This window comes from Cryptomeria japonica, chromosome 4 (assembly GCF_030272615.1).
Source record: "Cryptomeria japonica chromosome 4, Sugi_1.0, whole genome shotgun sequence".
Classification (NCBI taxonomy): domain Eukaryota; kingdom Viridiplantae; phylum Streptophyta; class Pinopsida; order Cupressales; family Cupressaceae; genus Cryptomeria; species Cryptomeria japonica.
The window spans coordinates 409,788,781-409,806,454 of record NC_081408.1 but is presented as its reverse complement, the minus strand read 5'-3'; the positions used below and the strand labels follow the sequence as shown (position 1 = coordinate 409,806,454).

At 38.3% G+C, this 17,674-nt stretch overlaps 1 protein-coding gene across 1 annotated transcript in view; it reads left to right on the top strand.

The window, feature by feature from the left end:
* Nucleotides 1-16,989, top strand: part of LOC131031116 (uncharacterized) — a 136,982-nt gene extending 119,993 nt beyond the window's left edge. The window contains exons 5-6 of the mRNA XM_057962153.2: nt 16,273-16,373; nt 16,486-16,989. Of these exons, the coding sequence (XP_057818136.2) occupies nt 16,273-16,373; nt 16,486-16,572 (188 nt within the window). The 3' untranslated portion in view covers nt 16,573-16,989. The remainder of the gene's footprint in view (nt 1-16,272; nt 16,374-16,485) is intronic.
* Nucleotides 16,990-17,674: the final 685 nt, after the last annotated feature.

Here is a 17,674-nt window from a genome sequence, read left to right as displayed (position 1 = left end):
TGGCTTTATTGTGTGTTATTTGTTGTGTATTCTCAAGCTATCATTTGGTGTATCACCTGTTAGATCGTAGTTTCATTTTATGTTTTCCTTCTTACTCTTTTTCTTAGAAAAATCATTAGAATAGTTAAGTTTAAGTGATAACCAACTCAGAACCAGCTTTCTCTGGAGGCTCACTCCAAAATTTAGGCAACCCACAAGCCTAGGAGTGTTCCCATGTGTCACAAGCCTGCTGAGTTGATAGCTTAGCAAATAGGGGTGCAGGTTCAAGTGATAACAATGACAAATATTGCTCACCATAAATATTGGAATTATAATATGCATCAAATATTTCTTGCCATTGAGCCACAACAAACTTACTATAAATAGTAAGTATATGGAAACCCTGACAGAACACCTTTGATTGGCCTGAAACTGAAATCGCTTAGGCCAAATCCCTCACCGATCCCTGTAAAGTCCTGGTTAGCCCTTGGGACCAAGGCAAAACGGGCTAAGGACACATCATCTGATGTCAAGCTAAAATGGGGACATACACCTTGGAACTAAGGAATCAGTTGAAATTGAGGGTCCAAGAACAAATGAATTGTTTGAAAAGATGTAAGCTTCTTCATTTGTTACTTTAGCGATTTCAATGATTTTCATGTCATTGGGAACTTGTGTATTCTCTAAATACTTTCGGATGTTGAAGGGGTTATTAGAAACATCTATTTTCTGAAATAAATGTTGGTGATGCTTCGTTGGTGAAATTTCCTCGATCAAGAACCAATGTGGTTCCTAACACTTGTTTTAGCACTAAGAAAATTCCAATGACCTACTTTGGAGTCAAAAAGGTTCCTAGGAGATTGATATTGGCTAAATTAAAAGCTATGAAGACTTTCGAAGAGGCTCAACCAACAGTTCGCTTAGTTGTAGGAACAAGCCATTTAGTTGAAATGGGGCACAAATGAACTTCATTGAGACTTTCAATTTTGACTAAGTATAAAAAAGGCCTTGGAATTTGGGATTCAACAAATAAAAGGAAAGGGAAGGACAAAGATAAGTCCAAACCAAACACATTTCACTTTGCCCAACACAATTTGTAAAAGGGGAAAGACAAGATCAATAGGTAAAGAAACCTCGTATTATAGTTGATGGAAAATCAAACAAACTTTTTCAAAATAAAATAAATAGGGATATCAAGGATTCAAGTGGGCAAAGTTGTCAAAGGACATAGGTCAGTGAGGTGACCAAAATCAAGTACACTTGTGTATTATCCCCTTCCTAACTATTGAAATTGGTGGACCTTTAGCCTATCAGTTGGTTCCCATAGGCTGTTGGGTCAGAGTTAGGGAACCTTGCAGGTAGTTAATCCAACAGTTTGGCATTATTTGATGGTTAGTTAAGATCTCATCAAAATTATGAGGAGGATGTCTTTTTTCTACAATGATTTTGGGATAGTTTTTCAATTCTCACCATTTTAGTAAGTCAATTTCGAGCACCAACTGAGTCAGCTGACAAGGTTACTATTTTTACTATTGTCGGTGGGTTCAGTTTTGATGACTATCTTAGCATTTTATATAGCCCGGTGGTTTTAAATAAAATAACAATAAGTTATTAATTAATAAATTTAAATCAAAGATTTAACATTATTGTATTTTAATTTATTTAATAAAGGATTATAAGGAGGCCAGTTATAAAGTGAAAAGTGACTTAGTTTAAGTATATGGGCCCTTTATAAAAAGAGAAGTTTTTTATTAAATTAAAAGTGCCTAGAGGATAAGTTCGAACCTTTTGGAGGAGCCTCTAAAAGGCACTTTGTGAGTTCATTTGAGGCATGTTGAGTTTGGATATTGAATATTGCTATTCTTTTGGAAGAGATTGCTTCTCTTTGGTTTGTGAGGACGGAAACCCTTGTAGGTTACATTCACCATGTTATTGAAAGATATAATCTAGAGAATTTATTAATGTTTTCACTTAGGGAACACACTAGAGCTTCATTGTGAATCAATTAAATGCAACAAATCAATCCATAGCTGTAGATTATTTTAAAGAGACATTATCACTTGTAGTTGGAGGCAAATATTTCTTGTTTCATGTTAGCTATACACCCTCAAATTGGTCGTACACTTCTATATGCTGGTTGTACATTCTTTTGATGGGCATCTAGGGCTTTGAGGGTGTGATGAACCCTTGCTGGTTCAATTCTTCAATCTACTGTAATTTAATTATTTTTCTGTGTTTTTGATTATTAGAGATGGTCTTTCAGAATTACATAGAAGTTGCAGAAGGGGTTTCTTTAATTTTCAATACATATTGAAAGAATACATGAAATTAATCAGCTGAAACAAGAAATTGGGGAATTTAGAAGCATACCCGTAGGTCCTTAGCCAATTTGTTGAAATTAAAAGATTCAAACCAGCAACTTACAAAGTTCTGATTTTTATTCTGAAAACAATTCAGATCTGCTTTTATTTAATAATAAGACGCCCAAATAGTAAGAAGATGGTGCCAATAATTGAGCAAGCTATGTGTTTGGGAAAGAGACTTCCAAACCACAAAAAATTATCAGCAATAACAGCAAATAGAAAACCTACAACAAATCTGCCTTGTAAGAAGCCAAATCCGCCCCAATTTGAATCAATTTGACTTCTGAATGAAGCCAACCATAGATGCAACAATTCAACTGATCTTTCATAGTCTCACCATTACCATGCATTGAAGAATAAACGTTCTCCAATGAAGAATCCAGTCTGAAACCCTCAAGCTCCAAAACCCAGAGAGGAATGAGATATCAAGTAATCAACAATAAAAAATGAATTTGATTTCTCAAGGGGGCGGCTTTATGCAAAACCCCACGATTTTTATTTAGGGTTGCTTTTAGGGTTATAGAAAATCTCACAAGTGTTAAAACACTTTTAATTTGGGCGCCCAACTATAGAGAAAAATAAAAAGTCACTTAAATAAATTTAAGTGAAATATTTTATTAAAAAGTCAATGTGACTATATAATAAACGTTATTAATTAAATATAGCCTATAATTCACTGAAAAATTAATATCTCTCTCAATATGACTCCAAAAGATGAATCGTCAGAAGCTGGAGATAAAGCTCCCAAAACCCATGTGACCAGGGGCTTGTCTAAAAATAGCCAACTTCCCATCTATAAATAGCCAAAATGCTATAAATAGCAAATCCCTCAAATGGAGTCAGAAACTGCTCAAACGAAGCCTGAACTGAACCCAACACTGAACTGAAGAACACCATCCTCCATCCACTGTCTCCATGACCCTCTGTCCATACCCTGTTAGCCTACGAGGGTCCAGGAAATAAACTAACTCATCAACTCTCAAGCCCTGACTAGGATGGGGATATCACAGAGGGGCTTGGTCTTTTTGTTTTGAGGCATCTAGGGTTTGCAAACCCTATTCTATTGTCAATGTGGAAATTGAAGGTGTTGGTGAAGCTTGGCGTCTAGATTTCTAGTGCTTTCAAGCCGGTTTTCAAGCCAGTTCAATCTCTTTCTATGCTGCACTTTTTGGGTATGTTGGAATCAGATATGTAATGCATATTTGTGAACTGGGTTGTTAAGTTTGAAGAAAATTGTAACTCCAAATCAGAAATTAAATCTGGAATTTTCAGCTGTTATTTCTGAATATTATTCATTTTCTGAATTGAAAAAGTGTTGCAATATTATCTCTTTTATCTGCACTATTATTGTCATTGATTATATTGCAAAAACAATTAAAAAACACATTGAAAACCAAAAAAAATCGAAGCACAAATAGGGTTGCTTACTACAACTTGGTTGTGTTGGTGTCTCATGAAGGGTAGTGGAACCTCAAATCAAACAATGAGATTCCTATAGAAATTGGAGCATTGTGTGTAGAGAGACATGTGGATCCTAGAAAGTGGAAGGGTTCCCTCATGCATGCAATGGAGAAAAGTGTTGCTTCAAATATTGTGTATATTCCAAGGGATTGAAACTAAAAGGGGTTAACACTCTACCTTATTGGAAGGTATTCAGAGTTCCGGAATTCGCCAGAACTCGTTAGGACTTGGCGAGTCCCAAGCCGGGTGACCCTGGGTGAGTCCTAGGGGCTCGAGACTCGAGCACATCAGAGTCCTGGGCGAGTCACAAGAATCATGGACTCGGCCCGGAGCCGGTGAGTCTTGAGGATTAGACTCAGCCAGAGTGGTTTTTAAAAAAAAAATCTCAAAAAATGACAAAAACAAACAATTTTTGACATTTTTCTCTAAACAAAAAAAATAAAATCGAGGGCATAGCCCCCAAACCCCTAAGATTTCCCCACACCCCTTTTATCATTGGGTTTTTCTCACATCTAATACCTTGTACAACTTATTATTGCTACCCCTCAAACCCATTAGTGCTTCCACTCCCCAAAACCCACCTGTTAGTGGGACCTACCTTAGACACCTTCGTAGGAGGGATGCAGGATCCTCTGAGCCATAGACTTGTAGTTATTGTTTTGATATTTGTTTGGAGCATTTGTTGTCATGAATTCCATATTCCACGAGTTTTGCATACATTTGACAATATTTATATATCTAAGTTTGCTATTTCCTTCAACTACAATTTGCGTTTATACTTATGCGATTGATGTATACTTGTGTATGTGATCAAATTAGCTTCTATTTGATGATGTTATTGTGTCTTTAAGGTTTATTTAATAAAGGGTGCATGATACACGTTTTAAATCCTTAAAAATCTCCAAATTTCTTGGGTTTTCACTTTGTTGAGTTTGCACCGAGTTTTTTTGCTGAGTCCCGAGTCGAGTCACCCTTGCCGAGTCCGCACCAAGTCCAAGTCTTGTTTCTATGTTGGAAACCCACCACATTGCTAACTTGTTTGATGGCATACAAGATACTTAGTTTGGAGGGATGTTGACTTGAGATAGTGTGTTTAAGGTTGAGGTCTACTTTTTTAAAAATTGAGAGCTTAGTGACATTTAGAAATGGGTTTGTGACGTCAAATATGGTTCATAAATGGTTTTATAGTTGTTGGATTTCATGAAATCCATTGTTCCATTTCTCAATGTATAAGGCATTGGAATGAAATTTGGCTTGATTAGAGGGTTTTCATAAATTGTCAAGTGACCTACAGGGTCAATTCACTTCTAGTTGGAAAGTTGAATATGAAACCTAATTTGCATTTAAGGACATAAAAGAGTACCTTTCTATTATTATTAGCCTTCACATATTTATTCATTTTGTTTTATAATTAATAATTTATAAAAGTGTGCAAACTTCAACAATTATTAATCTTTGCACAATTATATTTATTCAATTCTAAGAATTAATAATTATAAAAATCTGCAAAGTTTAGCTACTGTTAGTCTTTGCACATGATTATGTTTATTCAATTACTTATGGAAAATAAATTATAAAAGTGTGCAACCTTCAACTATTGCTAGTCTTTGCACAAATATTTTTGTTTAGTTCTTTTTTAGAATCATTAAATTTTTTAAAATTTTGCAAACTTAAGTATTTTTTTTTGAAAAAGAGGGTAAAAATTTATTCATGAAAACATCAATTATACAAACAACTACCTCTTCTGATCCTCTCCAATTAACTTATCCAAAATGCTAGAATACTTAGGGGGTAGGAGCCCCCAATTTTCAACAACCCACCCCCCCGGGTTCTCCGTGGCCCATTTGGCCAAACAATTAGCTACTTTATTCCATTCCTAAGGGATATGACTAAAAGAAATATACTCCAAGGATGAGCATAAAATCAGAATCTGCCTAACCACCGTGGCTAGTTGCCCATTAACATCCTCTAAATGTTGAGCATTCAACATATCAATCACAATCTGCGAGTCAGACTCACAAACAATCCTTCTCTAGCCAAGGGCATACCCTTTTTTGATCGCATGGAGTATAGCTAGGGCCTCCATGAGGAAGCCCTTTAAAAGTGGAGAAAAAGAACACCACCTTACTATCACTACTTCTACCAACACCACCAATTCTTGCAAGTCTCGGATTCCCCTTGGAGGATATGTCAATATTAACCTTTAGAACTCCCTTTGAGGGAGGGGACCATCTCCCCCCTCTTTGAACTTTCTGCTTGGCCTTCCTCGATCTCCTGCCACCACTAGAATTCAAACCATTCACAACCAAATTCATCTTTTTCACAAACTGTATCCGCCACATCCACCATTACCAAGAGATCACACTTAGCTGCAATAGTTTCCTTCAGTTTACCGACATTCTTATGCCACAAAAGGGCACTCACTAGAGCTGCCTCCTGAAAAATTCTCCGATTCCTTTCTAACCAAAGATTCTAAATGATAAAAGAGGGGCCAATAACCCAGGGAATCTGGAGAAAGGGTGTTTGAACTGGAGGCCTACCCAAACTCTCCCAAAAATCCACTAGAGAGGTGGCATGAACACAAGGATGGTTCGATAATTGCCACTAGAAATGCTAAATCTCCCTCGAGTAGGGGCATTGGAAGAACAAATGAAAAATACTCTCTTCATTGTTTTTGCACAAGACACAAATCGAAGACCTATGAAATCCACGTTTACTCAAATTATCCTAGGTTAAGCACTTATTTTGGGCCACCAACCATAGGAAAAAATTGCACTTGGGCCATGAGAATCTATTCCACACTTGCTTCCACTAAGCTACACCTACTTTACCATACCGTTTTCTATCTAACTCCAGGTACCTTGACACAATTGAAAACTTGCCCTTCGGATCCGGACCCGAGGCCAAAATATCACTCTCCATAAAGGAACTACAAAGTCTTCCCGCTAGAATCTCAGCAAGCTCGTGATGATCCTCCTCCAATCCACCCACCGACCATTCTTGGGGGTCTTTCCAGCAGCAAATCTCCATCTGACCCTAGTTTTTAACTTTCTTGTGATCCTGTACTTTACACCATCCAACCTCAACCAAGATGTTGCAAAGAGGTTGAAGATGTGGAAACTGAACTATGATGGGGGGATGATTGTCCCAAGAATCATTCCAGAATAAGGCATCAACACCCATATTACATATCCAAAAGATGCCATCCTTAATAAGCTTTGCCCCTCTCTTTAGAGTATCCCAAATCATGGACCCCTTCTCCACTAGAGGGTATCTAGACACTTCACTGCCACTAACTCCTTGCAAGTACTTATGGGACAAGATTTTTTCCCATCCCTGGTTTTGACATGTACACCACCTCCAGTATAGCTTAGCAACTATGACTTGATTATTCATCGCAACAGGACAGAGCCCTAAACTTCCTTCCTACTTTGGTCTGCATACTGAGTCCCACCTAACCAAGGTCCACTTGGCTGATAGACGATTACTAGACCAAAAAAATTGACACGACAAAGCATCAAATTCCTTAACGACACCAGGAGGGGCCACTTGCACAAGAAATCTATAAAGAGGTAGGGCTTGCACCACAACCTTCAAAAGAGTCACTCTGGCAGCAGAAGAGAGCCAACAAAGGGTCCAATGGTCAACCTTCTTTCTAAACGTTTCCAAGATATCTTACCACCATTCCTTGTTTTGAGATCCCAAACCAAGAGGAATCCCAGATAAACCAACGGGAGGGTACCATTTTGAAATCTAAGAATGCGAGCAATCTTGCTCTGGACAAGCCGAGGAGTATTGAAAAAGAAAATGGAAGACTTTCCTTCATTATTTCTTTGTCCCAAGGCAACCAAATAAGTATCTAGAGCCCTCCTTCATTAATTCTAGCTAATCCCATCAAAGTTGTGTCATCCACAAATTGGAGGTGCGTGGAAGGAGGCAAATGATCACCCCATCTCCATCCTTGGATCAAACCTTGTTGGACCCAAGACTTAATGAACCTACCAAGCCCTTTAGCCAAGATGATAAACAAGTACGGAGAAAGACGGTCCCTTTGCTAGAAGCATTGAAAAGCTCAGAAGGTTCTCCGTTAATGAGTACAGAAAAGGAGGTAGAGGAAACACAACCCATGAGTCAATTAACCCATTTAGTGGCAAATCCAAAGGCTAACAAGACCTTTTGCAAAAAAGTCCATTTTACCCTGTCATAGGCCTTTGCCATATCCGACTTAATAAGCATAGGTTTTTCCTTGAAGGTTGCCATAGAATGAATGGTCTTTTGTATTTAAATCTGCATATAATTGTTAGTTCATTTTTGCTTCGGATTTGCTTGAAACCCTAACATCAATTAACCCATTCAGTGGCAAGTCCAAAGGCTAACAAGACCTTTTGCAAAAAAGTCCATTTTACCTTGTCATAGGCCTTTGCCATATCCGACTTAATAAACATAGGTTTTTCCTTGAAGGTTGCCATAGAATGAATGGTCTTTGTAGCAATAACAATCCCATCCATGATTTGCCTTCTGCAACAAATCCCTCCTATTCCTCAGAAATCAGATCTCTTAGGCACCTGTTGAGATGCTTCACAATGAGTTTGGAAATGATTTTAAATGCCACATTGTAGAGGGTAGTGGGCTGAAATTGATCTAGCTTATTTGCCCCTTCTTTTTTGGTGATCAGGGCGAGGAATGTAGCATTCATAGCCTTCAACGTCTGCTTATTGTTGTGAGATTCTTGAACTACCTCTAGAAGATCCAACTTGATTATCTTCCAAAATTCTTGGAAGAACTCAATAGGGAAATCATCAGGTCCCAGGGCTTTCCCTTTCTTCATATGAAAAACTACATACTCCAATTCCTAGAGTTCAATAGGGCGAGTGAGGGCATCGTTCATTTCTTGAGAAACTAACAAGGGGATGTAGTCAAGAATTGCTGCTTCCTCCTACCAAGTAGGGGAAGAGTCCTCTGTAAATAGAGCAGAAAAGTATTGTACAACCTCCTGAGCTATATCGGCTTTTGAAGATAAGTAAGCACCATCTGAAGACACAAGGGCTGAAATAAAATTATTATTTTTGCGAGCTTTCACAGAAGTATGAAAGAAAGCCGTATTCCTATCCCCTTCCTCAAGCCAACCAACACAAGCCTTCTACTTCCAGAAAATCTCCTCTCTAAGCTCCCATTCTTCTAAATCCTTGACAGCTAAAGATTCCTCTCTACACAAGTTCAAAGTCATGCCTTGATCCCTAATTAAACGAGTGATGCCATCACGATGTGCCTGAGCTGCCTATTTGTTAGTCTGAAGGTTACCAAATCCCTGCTTATTCCATCTCTTCAGCTTATATTTCACAAATTGCAATCTTTTAACAAAAGAGTACATGGCTCTACCATGGGCCAGTTTTCCTTGGTACCACTAGACAGACATAAGGTCTTGAAGGGAAAGATCTCTTAGCCAATCAGCTGAAACTTAAAAGAGGGGTTCATAGGAGAAATGAATGTGGCCACCAAGAGCTTGATCAGCCAATGATCTAAACCTCTCCAATCCAAGAATAGCCCATCTGTCATTGATCCAGAAGACACCAGGAATCTATCAAGCCTTTCTGAGATTGCATTTTTACCTCACCTTTTGTTGTTCCGAGTAAACATACCATTGCTTGGCCTCACATCAATAACGTTCAAAGACTCAATATTCATACTATGGTGAGCAGAGGGATCCGGCCTAGCCACTCCCCCTCTTTTTCCCCCCAAGCTGCAACCAGACAACATTGAAATCTCTAGCCATAATCCAAGGAAGCCAAGATGCCATGGACCTAACATATCTAATGTGCTCCCAAAGGTGGGAATTGCTCAGGATATCAATAGGAGCATAGACATTAGTGAAAAGACAAACCTCACCAGACTCCAAACTGGAAGTTGCCAAGGATATAGAAGACCTGCTAGCAATCCACCATAGAGGGTTAATCTTCCTCGGGTCCAAAAAACATGCCAAACCACCCGAATTTCTTGAAGCTCCAACACATTGACAAAGCCCCTAAGACCAAATACCAGAGGCTCTGTCAATCATGCTGTCCATTGTCAACTTCGTTTCTTGAATGAAAACTAAGTCTGGGCAATGGGTTTTAATCAAATCTCAAACAACCTTTTGTCTAGGGATGTTGTTCATACCCCTCACGTTCCAAGATAGAACAATCATTTCAGGGGTTGGAAGAAATGAGAGTCAATGGTTTTCACTGACTCGGATTCCACCAAAGTATCCCCCAATCAACTTCACCTTCTCCCGGTCCGTCTTGCGGCCTATCCTCAGGGGTTTCTCCAAAGACCCTTTTTTGAGAGGTTTTTGCTGCAAGCCCAAGGTCTGAGATGCCTTACTGTTCTTCCCAAAATCAACCCTCCCTTTAATTGGAAAGGATCCTTGAGCACCCAAGGTATCCACACCCTGTAATCTTGGCATCTCAATCAATTTCGGGACATTTGGAATTTGGGTCTGCACATCTATATCCATTAATCTCTCTTGTTGAACATTTACTGGCAAACTTGAGTCTCCTTTCCCCCATCCTCTGCGGCTGCCTTGAACAAGGCCCCCACACCTGAGGATAGCTCCATTGGGATTCCTTCCTATTGAGTGAGATCATCAAGGACATCAAACCTATTAAAGTTCATATCACCTTTTGTCTGTCTTTCAAAGTTCTTTTTTGTCCTCTCCCCTTATTCTGAGGCTTCACGTGAACAAAGCCCTCCTTATCTTCATTCCCTTCAAAACTCGGAGCTTTCCCTTTGTCCACCTTAGAGTCAAAGTTGGAAGGAGCACTAGAGGAAGCCAGTGCCAGAATAGATCGAGGGTATTTCCTTTGCAAATGCCCATACTCATGACAAATACAATATTTGAATAGGAAAGTTTCATAATCGAGAGGTTGGATCCAGGAAGAGGATCCAAGGCATAATTCAACAAAATCTTGTAAAGGCTTATTCAAATTAATTTCAACACAGTTGCGAGCAAAGGAAATTACCTTTCTATCCTAAGTTTGGGTAGTAGATCCAATTGGTTTGCCAAGTAGAAGCACAATCGAGTGTAGGATATCGTTCCTCCAAAATTCCAGCGGGAGCCTCGGAAGTCGAATCCAGATTGGGACCCTTGATGGGAGTTCTCCAGCAAAATTGAATCCAACATGCCAGGGTTTGATGAAAAGCCTCACTTGATTAAAGAAATACAGGCCTCCTTCAAAGGCTTTATTTCTGTCTGCCATGCAAGAGAAAACGACCAAAAAATAATTATTTGCCGCCATAAGGATCTTCGTGACCCCTTCCGGGTTACAGATCCACCGAGCGCACACCTCCAGAACCGGCAAAGAAAGACACAACCCCATGAATTTACAAATAAGAGCATGATTGCTCCAATATTTCACATCCTTTGTGATTGTATCAGGTTGGATCACTAGAGCAGGACGATTTGGGCTCCTCCAAACAGCCGTTAACTTTCTTTAAGCTTGGCAAACCCTTCAAGGGTACAGACCCATCACCTGTGAAAATATTCACTTGTGGCTCCTTAACTTTTTCATGCGACAAAGAAGAAGGATCTGAGGTATCCATGACCCCCAAAGCATTCAGATTAAGAGACAGAACACTCGCCATCCTCCCAATCAGAAAACCCCGAAACGGGATACTACCCACACCATGGGCTTTCCAAACCCCACCAAACCGCCAAGCACCAAGCAAATCTCAAAACAAAAAGAAGACACCAGTGCTTCATGCTACAAAAGGAAGGAGAAAACAGAGTGCAAGGGCAGGCCCACGCTGTCCCTACCCCACCCCACACCCACACCATGCAAAACCCCCACACGCAGACTCCACCTACCAATCTCCACAGCCTTCACAGCTCCTCCTCCCAACGTGGGCCTAGGCTCGCGCAACACCTCATGCACACTGCAAATTTCAACTATTATTAGCCTTTGCATATGATTATATTCATTTGTCTTTTTAGAATTAACCAATTGCAAAGGTCTGCAAAGATACATTATTTGTGGATCATGCACATTGTAATCTAACTAGAAAAGGTGGAAAAATTATGCAAATATCTACCATTAATAGAAAAAAGGAGAATCGAGAGTAGGATTCAAATTAGGAAAGTTGATTTATTTTTAAGACTTGGAATGTTGTACAAGTTTCTAAGTTGCTCTTGAAAAACTTTATTAATAATGGCTATGCACATTGTAAGAGGATATTTTTGGGAAGGATCTACTTATTTAAAGAAATTTCCTAAAAAGCTATTTTAAAAGAAGAAATTTATTGTATGTGTTTTTGCTGCAATACAATTCCTATCAATTGTTGAAAGTGCACAGACCTATGTGAGTAAACCTATGTAAGAAGAGATATAGAATAAACTAAGAGAGATAGATAGATAAGAAATGTATATGCAGGTCACAACTATTAAGATATAGAAGTAGATGTTAACTTTGAGTACTCTTGTGCATCTTACATAAAGCAGAGCGATACTAAGTAACGTCAACAATGGTTTAAATATAATGAAACATTTTTTGTGCCAGCCTTTTTTGTGTTAAGTGTGTTTGATAACGAGCATTGTGATGACAGCTGCGATTAACCAAGATAGGCTGTGTGTAGTTAAACTCCTGTGAGTGATGACTTCCAATAGTCAACCCTTTCACGTGCTAACATTACAATTCCATTTCCCAATGAATGTGTTTCAATAAGGGTCCCTGTGTAGTGTTGTTCTTCGGGTAAACTCTCAAGTTCTTATTGGATTTGAGTGATAGGCTAGTGTGGCATTTCCTACCTATTTGGAGTGTCCATCAATCTGCTTAGGACAAAAGGATGGTTGTGTGTACGCTTGCATCACAAAAGACCTCAGCACATAACTTCAACTTCTAGAGTATTCCATGTTAAAGATGATAGTCCTCGTTATGCCCAAAACCTACATTTTTTAGGCTTCTTAACTTTCTGAAGTGTATCTCCAAAATCTGCATCTTGTTCATATGCTTCCATACATTGCCCATGGACAAAATTCTGAAGTTGAGTCAGTGTACCCAAAGTTGAAAACAATGGAAATGCAAACAACATATCAGCCAGCTTGTTAGTAGCAGCTCTTCTACGCTTAACAACCAAATGAATTGAAATGAATGCTTGTAATATCCCAGTTATTTTTTTTTTGTTTTTAGGCCAATAACAATCATCCACAACAAATAACCCGTTAAGGTTAGAGAAATAATCCAAACTACTGAAAGGGAACCCTTCCACCTTTTGTTCACCGAGAGCCCAAGCTGGGAAGGTGAGAGCATATGGTGTTCCGGGGATCGTTAGCAACAACAATCAATTGAAATTACAATGCCTGGGCGGCAAGCTGGCCCCTTCCGCTTATCCAGCAGGATAGAAACCAAACTCTTGGCGGTAAACCGACCAAGGGGAAAATGACAAGAAACTGAGATTCAATCACTCTACCGCATATTTTAGCGGGAGGACATTACATTAAGACATCACTCAACAGCATATTTCAGCGGGAGGACCATTGCATTAACTTATCACTCGACCACTTATTCAGTGGGAGGACTGAAAATTACAAATTTGCTGAATACCAGGGGGCAAGCCAGCCTCTTCCACTTATTCAGTGGGATGAGAGTTACAAAGATAGAACTGGTTAGTAGTACTGCTACCTAACCTTACAATAATAGAGATGAAAGAAGGAGAGTAATGCAGATTTCTACAATAAGGATATAAATTTCTATTACAACCAATTTGCAGGCTGAAAGTACAAACCAACGGCCTATAGAAATACCAAAATACTCATAACTCCCTCATTTTACATCCAAATCAACTCAAACCAGTCCCAAACCCACCGTACATCATAAGCAATGACAACCAATCAAAACCACACCCCAAACAAACCCTTATTATTTTGCACGCATCCCAATGCAAAACAGAAAACCCATGCCTAGCTTAAGAATTTCGATTTGGCATGATAAACTCAAAACTCAAACAAACATGCTATAAACTTACAAAGTTTATCGCTAGTGCTGGGAAGGAAGATAGAGCTGATACTCATAACTGTCAGTCGCTTCAGCAGAGAGGTGTGATCGAAATATGCTTCAGCCACAGGAAAACCAGCGAGTCTCCAGAATCACTTCAACACCAAAAATGTCTATGGTAAACTCTAAGAATGTAGGAGAATACAATGCACAGCTAGGTACTGTATTTCAAGTACGAAACTGGGTAGCACTAGGGAGACACACTCTGAAGCCTCAAGTTCTGTCGCCAAACCGGCAGCATAACATTACAAATTTTCAAGATAATGCAAATGGGAGCCCAAGCCTCATATTTATAACTTCACTCTTCAAATTCAAATGACATTCCTCCAAATTCCATGCCTTGCATTTGAATTTCATTCCACTACATGTGGACCCAAGTGTAGCGCCACATTCTCCCAAGTCAAAACTCACGCCCAAGAAGGGGGAGGACCCACGTTAAACACTTAGGCAAATAATGGCGATGCAAAAGTGAAATAATATTCTTCTAAAATATTTCTCATCCCATAGTACACTTGAATTTCGCCAAACTTAGGATAAAATAGCCATTAATCCCCAAATTTAATAAACCAGTAGCCAATAAATAGATTAATTAAATATTAACCTTAGGATAAGGAAATAATATTTAATTATGTTGCAAATGTCTCCCGTATTGATTATTATCACAACCAGGATGAAACTGAGCCCGAACGACCACAGAACTGCTGCAGAATCAGAACCCTGTCTACTGCCAAAAATAGAATTGTGCCACACAGCCACTTACTAAAAATAATAAGTCAAGAATTAATGCTCAGAAAAACATGATCATCGTGACTAGAGGCAAAACAAAGAGAACTCAGTAGGACAGTAACACTAGAATGGTCATTCCCTGACTTACTAAAAATAGTAAGTCCTCATTTCATCAAGGCTAGACCCTCATTCCTCATTCCACCTAGCCTACGGGTCTCAGGAATAGGCTAATGGACCACTGAAAGAGCATCAATGAGATGGGGACATTAAAATGCTTGTTGCAATTTAGATTGGGCTTGCAAATATTGGAGAGGTGATCATTTGCGGGACAAACGATTTCTTTCTCCATTAGGCGATGCTTTGAATTCTTGACCACTTGAACTAGACTATACAATTCTTATCATAGGTGCAATAATTCAAAATTGAACCATGAGACAACTCAAAATGATGTCAAATGGGCTCATCACCTTGCAATAGGACAACCCCCATAGCTTACATTCTTTTCCAGTTCAAGAGGTAAAGCTGATTGAATGAAATGACAGCAGTCAAAATAGTTTCCAAATTCTATCTCAGTCTTGACGCTCTTCCTCATTACATTGATCATAATCTAGGAGCCCCTATTGACTGTGAAGTATCTCACTTCTAAAGACCAGACTAAATGTATCTCACTTCTAAAGATCAGACTAAATTTAAATATCCAACCAAGAGCAGTGCTTCATCTTCAGTATTGTTTCCTTTTGGTATGATAGTGACAAATTCCTCAAAGGTCTCCTTATCAAATAAAGCTAACTGATTTTATGGCTTTTGTTAGAAAAGAAAACATGGGGATCACTTCACTTCCTTTTTTATTTTTAACAGTTGTCATATTAAGTTCAAGCTTGGTCTTGATCCTCTCATTACATTGATAAGAGCCCCAACCAAGACCACTGCTTCGTCTTCAATATTGGTTCTGTTTGGTATAGGAATGGCGAAGCCCTCAAAGGCTCCCTTATCAAATAGAGCTAACTGACTTTATGGATTTTGTTAGTGAGGCAAACTTGAAGATCTCTTTCACATATCAATGGGTATTAAGTGGGTATCTATTGCTATAGTTTTATTTGTTATGGAAGAAGAAAAAATTACGAATCTGCGCTGTTACTGAAAGTTGACTTATGGCATTTGTGATGACTAATGTTTTCCGGGAGTACCTGTTTTATCTTTCTAAACTTTTCGATCCTCATATTTTGCATTAACCTTGTTTCCTTGAGTATCCTGTTCTTTCTTTGGTTTAGCATTCTTATTTGTTTCCTACTTGATTATTTTGCTAAAATATGTTGTGGTGGAAAAGCTGGACCCCTCATTTACACATAATGGCATCTTCCATTACTTTTTTCACTACAAATCGGGGAGTGTGATGTTAAATGGTAGGTAAGCAGAATTCAGTATTGCTCGTCTTTTCTGATATTGCATCAATTTTTATTCTTCTATTGGAAGCAAAATTGGTGTATAATGACTTTAAGGTCTCTGGATGAAATGATACAGAACATGTTTCTTTGTTTCATATTAATTTTGATAGTACGGAGACAATGTGATAATTTAATTAAGCTATGTAGTTTCTAAGTGTGTCTTATTTAAGAAAACTATAGATATTCCTTTTTTAGATAAATTCTTGATACATTATATTAGATGTCGAAACTGGATGTTTTTTAGAAGATGACCTGTGATCTTGTTCGTGACAGAGATACTAGTGATTGGGTCTGGAAAACGCTCTGAGTTGGTAGATCCAGGCATCAGAAATTTTCTTCGTACCAATGGCATCAAAGTGGAATCTGTTGATTCGGTAATAAGTATTTGTCTTCCTTTCTTTTGACATCTGCACTTGAAATTGGGTACTTCCTTGCATTTAAAATGGCATGTTTCATTGATATTTGATGTTTCTGAGTATCTTGCAGTGGAATGCAGCGGCAACTTTCAATTTTCTTAATGAAGAGGGCAGAGTAGTTGCTGGTGCATTTTTGCCATTAGGAATTTCCAGCTAATAGTACAAGGCAGTTTTATTTGAATATCATACTAGTGTTGTTGAAAATGCTTTGTTACTCTACAGTGGGGATGTGATGCTGAGCCTTTCTGAAGGTCATTTTTTTGTATTTAACTGATTGCTACTGTAACAAGGCTGAAACCTATGTGATGCTTAAAGATGAACCAGACTGGGCATCCATGACTCTTTCATGCTCATTTATTTTCAAAATTGTTGGAAGCTTCCTTTGATGGAAATATTTGTAATAAATGGTCATTCACTGGGGTTGAGTTCCAATTTGACGTGGATAAAATGAGAAAAAACATCAGCCATAAAAAAACATACAAACATAAAATAAAAACCAGTGTAAATTATAATGCAGAAAATGATTCTGTATGGATGACCTTTAAAGAAAAACAAAACTGAAGGTTATAGCTTAGCTGGACATGCGTACAAATTTGGTTTATATATTTCTTTGGTTTGTTACTTTGTCAGCTGCTGCTGAGTTTAGGTCAAAGTTTCATGGACATGGATATGATGTGAATACAGATACGGTGTTGGTCTCGGATACGGCCAGTTTTTCAGACCTCCCAATATGGATACAGCTGGATAGACATTCATAAAGAACACACATATTTAACACAATTTTCTAAGTTATTAAAGAGATTTTCATTACTTTAAAAGCAATATAGACACATAATTGCTACATAAATAACTATAAGTTTACTTAGCAATTTACAATATGCAAAAATTAGTTGCATTGGAAGATAACTCAAAAAAATGGGTTGCTGAAATAGAAAAACATTTAATTTGTCTTTCCCATTTGGTGTAGGTTTTGTTTATACCAATTTAAAAAAAAAAATGCAGGAATGAAGTTTTTAAAATTAAATTTAGGAAGATTTATGTCAAATTTAAAAAAATCAAATCACACAATATTCAGTATGGTTTGAAAATCAAGGTTTTTTGGGCGTGCTTGGATACAACATCTAATGTGTATTTGGGTCGTATTTGATACCGTAATGTCCCCATTTTTATGCCTTCCAATTTTGATAGGGTTGGCTTGTTCTTGGAGGTTTCCAATTTCTTAAACAATGTTTTGGATTTGTTTGACAATTTTTGGGGTG